The sequence below is a fragment of the Limulus polyphemus genome, unplaced genomic scaffold (assembly GCF_000517525.1).
Source record: "Limulus polyphemus unplaced genomic scaffold, Limulus_polyphemus-2.1.2 Scaffold4266, whole genome shotgun sequence".
In the NCBI taxonomy this organism is placed as follows: domain Eukaryota; kingdom Metazoa; phylum Arthropoda; class Merostomata; order Xiphosura; family Limulidae; genus Limulus; species Limulus polyphemus.
Window position 1 is genome coordinate 92,492 of NW_013669876.1, and position 4,623 is coordinate 97,114.

At 30.6% G+C, this 4,623-nt stretch overlaps 1 protein-coding gene across 1 annotated transcript in view; it reads right to left on the reverse strand.

Moving 5' to 3' along the window:
* Positions 1-1,359: 1,359 nt before the first annotated feature.
* Positions 1,360-4,623, reverse strand: part of LOC111088706 (gastrula zinc finger protein XlCGF26.1-like) — a 4,095-nt gene continuing 831 nt past the window's right edge. The window contains exon 2 of the mRNA XM_022399523.1: positions 1,360-2,897. Coding sequence (XP_022255231.1) covers positions 1,375-2,897 — 1,523 coding nt within the window. The 3' untranslated portion in view covers positions 1,360-1,374. The remainder of the gene's footprint in view (positions 2,898-4,623) is intronic.

The window sequence follows — 4,623 nt, forward strand, 5'->3', positions numbered from 1 at the left end:
TAGACAACAGTATGTTTTCTCTCAAGTATTTTTAATCTATCTTTTGTTGCAAATTGTTTCAAATAAACTGAAAAACTGTAAGTTATCTCTATAGAATGTATTCCTATTTGTTCTAAAATCTTTATTACATACTACAAAACTGTAAGGTTTCAGCCCAGTATGTGTTCCCTTCATGTTTTTTAAGTTAAGAGAAACTTAACTTAGAAATAGCTTTCTACATAACTCACAACTTCAGGGTTTCTATTAATTATGTATACATTCATGATATGTTAAGGAACTGTTTTATCCAAAGTCTTTTTCATACATTGTACAACTATAAGAATTCTCCCTAGTGCGTGTTTTTTTATATTGTTTTAAGTGACTTTTTTCCCAAGCCGTTTTCGACAATTTATACAACAATACAGTTTTCCTCAGTGTGTTTACTTTCATGTATTTTTAAAGCACTCTTTGTTACAAACTGTTTCTACAATCTGTACAGTTGTAAGGTTTCTCCTCACTGTGTATTCTTTCATGTACTTTTAATTGACTCTTTCTTCTATACTGTTTTCCACATACTTTACAACTGTTTCTCCCGAGTGTGTATTTTTTCATTTATTTTTAAATGATCCTTTTTTCTAAACCGTTTTCCACACACTGTACAACTGTAAGGTTTCTCCCCAGTGTGTTTTTTTTCATGTACTTATAAATGACTGTTTGTTGCAAACTGTTTTTCACACACTATATAACTATACGATTTCACCCCAATGTGTATTCTACCTAGTATTTTTAAGTGACCTTTGTTCCAAGCTGTTTTTCACACACAACTGTTAGGTTTCTCCCCAGTGTGTTTTTTTTCATGTATTTTTAATTTACTATATCTTCCAATACTGTTTTTCACACACTGTATAACTGTATGGTTTCACTCCAGTGTGTATTCATTCATATACTTTTAATTCAAGATTTGTTCAACAGTGTTTTCCACACACTGTACAAATATAAGGTTTCTCCCCAGTGTATTATTTCATGTATTTTTAAATAATCCTTGTTTCCAACCCGTTTTTCACACACAGTACAACTATAACATTTCCCACACTGTGTATTCTTTCATGTATTTTCAAATAATCCTTGTTCCAAAACCGTTTTTCACACACTGTACAACTGTAAAGTTTCTTCCCACTATGTATTCTTTTATGTACTTTTAATTGACTCTTCCATCTAAACTGTTTTCCACACACTTTACAACTGTAAGGTTTCTCCCCACTATGTATTCTTTCATGATATTTTAAGTAATACTTTTCTCTAAACTGTTTTTCACACACTGTACAACTGTAAGATTTCACCCCAGTGTGTATTCTTTCATGTATTTTTAATTGACTCATCCATCTAAACTGTTTTTCACACACTGCACAACTGTAAGGTCTTCTCCCCACTATGTATTCTTTCATGTTCTTTTAGATTATACTTTTCTCTAAATTGTTTTTCACACACTGTACAAGTGTAAGGTTTCACCCCAGTGTGTATTTTATCATGTATTTTTAAGCGACCCTTTGTTTCAAACTGTTTTTTACACACTGTACAAGTATAGGGTTTCACCCCCGTGTGTTTTCTTTCATGTACTTTTAATAGACTCTTCCATCTAAACCATTTTTCACAAATTGTACAACTAAAAGGTTTCTCTTTAGTGTGTATTCTTTCATGTTTTTTTAAATAATTCTTGTTTACAAACCGTTTTTCACACACTGTACAACTGTAAGGTTTCTCCCCACTGTGTATTCTTTCATGTTCTTTTAATCCACTCTTCCTTGTAAACTGTTTTCCACACACTGTACAACTGTAAGGTTTCTCCTCACTATGTATTATTTCATGTTCTTTTAAATTATAATTTTCTCTAAATTGTTTTCCACACATTGTACAACTGTAAGGTTTCTCTTTAGTGTGTGTTATTTCATGCATTTTTAAATAATTCTTGTTTCCAAACCGTTTTTCACACACTGTACAACTGTAAGGTTTCTCCCCAGTGTGTATTCTTTCATGTACATTTAATTGACTCCTCCTTCTAAACTGTTTTCCACACACTTTACAACTGTAAGGTTTCTCCTCACTATGTATTATTTCATGATCTTTTAAATGACACTTTTCTCTAAACCGTTTTTCACACACTGCACAACTGTAAGGTTTCACTCTTGTGTGTATTCTTTCATGTACTTTTAAATGTCTGTTTGTTCCAAACTGTTTTTCACACACTTGACAACTGTAAGGTTTCTCCCCAGTGTGTGTTCTTTCGTGTTTTTTTACAGTACTCTTGTCTCGAAATTGTTTTCCACAGTCTGTGCAACTGTATGGTTTCTCCCCAGTGTGTATTCTTTCATGTATTTTTAAAGTACTCTTGTCTCCAAATTGTTTTCCACAATCTGTGCAACTGTATGGTTTCTCCCCAGTGTGTATTCTTTCATGCATTTTTAAAGCATTCTTGTATCGCAACTGTTTTCCACACACTGTACAACTGTATGGTTTCTCCCCAGTGTGTATTCTTTCATGTATTTTTAAAGCACTCTTGTATCTAAACTGTTTTCCACAATCTGTGCAACTATGTGATTTCTCCTCAGTGTGTTTTCTTTTATGTATTTTTAAGTGACTGTTACTCTCAAACTGTTTTCCACAAACTACACAATGATACGGTTTCTCTCCAGAATAAGTCTTCTTTTGTTGTGTTAGGTTATCAAATGTTTTTCCACAACTGTATAGTTTATCATCACACTGATGAATGTTAGATGCTTTTAGGTTATTTCCACTTAATTTTGTTTCTCCACTAATATTGTTATTTTGGGATTTTACGTCTTCTGTAAAGTGATTTTCTTGTTTTATAACATAACCAGGAAACTGACTTCCACTACAGATGTTCCCATTGGTCTCTTTATCTAAAGTGGATATAAATGATGTCACAAATTAAGTAACAATAAATATATCATACATTACTTAATTTTATGAACATGTAAATATATTTTAATGTTCAAACATGATCAACACAAATATGAATATATAGAAATAATAGAGCTATAACTAAGTTTAAAATTTGTAAAAACATTTTCTATCCAGAACAGAATAGCATTAAAAACATAAACTGTTGGTAACGTACCATATTCAAGACATTTTCAGTAGATAACATCTAAAACTGCCTGTACAAATGTGATAGTACATTTTAACATCAACCAACACTACTTTCAGCCTGTTAGTATTTTCTAACTTGAAGTGGTGATTATCATAATATAATCTAAAGATTTGTCTACTTTAACAGTCGTAGGTTGCTAAGCCTTATGAAATTTCCCACATGGAAGATGTGAAAAGAAAACGTTTTTTTTTAGGTTTTATAAAAATATTTTAAATAACCGAAAAATAATAAATTACTATATTGATAGTATAGAATTCCACTATAATTTATGAAGTGTAGTAACTAAGTAGTATTTGGGTCCAAATATATGAAATTTCGAGCTCACTGAAGACTTATTGTTTGAAATATTGTGTGAAAAGAAGGATCTTACCACACTAACACATCAAAATGGCTGACAAAACCACTAGGGTACATTCTGAGCTTGTGATTCATTATTCATGTCATGTATTGAGGTAAGTGTACATAACGGAGTCTTTCCAAAAATGGAAAGAGGTGAGCAAGTCCACTGTGTTTGACTCAATACAAGTGATATCTTAGCATGTAGAAAAGAAAAGACGTTCTTATATTATATTATATTCTAGCTTGTCAATATTGGTTATTTGAATTTCTAATTCATTCAAAACTATAGACTTTCTATCTGGATCACAAACATATAATTCAAACCAGTGATGCATTCAACATTACACATGACACACACAAAAATCAATGTTTAGCTGTGTTTTTATTATTTACTTTTAAATTAAGAAATTAACTAACTTATAATACTAAAATTTGAATTATAATCTAAAATTTTATACCATATTTATTGACATAGGTTCATAAAATAGTGGTTCAATAAAATTTTGAATGCAAGTCAACAAACAAGATGACATGGCCTTTCACACACGACCCGTCACGATAGGATTATGTAGATGTTTAGGAAGACAAGCATAAGTGAAACTTTAAAATTTAGAAAACCAAATAAATTATGATAGCTACAGAACATTGTTTACTTTGTGTGTATTACTATTCTGTACTCTTAGGTGCATTAACTGATTAAATAAAAATTTAATGTATTTGTACCATAAGTCTAAAAAAGTAGGCTTAACCTTATTCAGTAAATGACAACAAAAAACAAGAGGTTAGGGCTAAAGTGATATATTTCTTGTTTCTGATGTACATTCTATATTTTATCTTTATTAAATCCACTAAAATATATTAATCACAATAACCTTAGGTTAGGTTAAGTAAGATAATGAAAAATAATAAAAATTCTTCATGAAGTATGCTCATGAACAGATTGTAGGTTAAGTGTTCAATACAGTAACATAAGCTACACATTCGTCAACTGATTTACAAGTAATACAGGATTTTTAATTAGACACAACTGTAAGGGCAAGAAACCAATTAAAATTAGGTACAAATAGATATATACTGTTAGGAGTTTTAAGGTTATTTGTACATAAAGAAACTAGTAGTTTCTATGTTACAGCTTG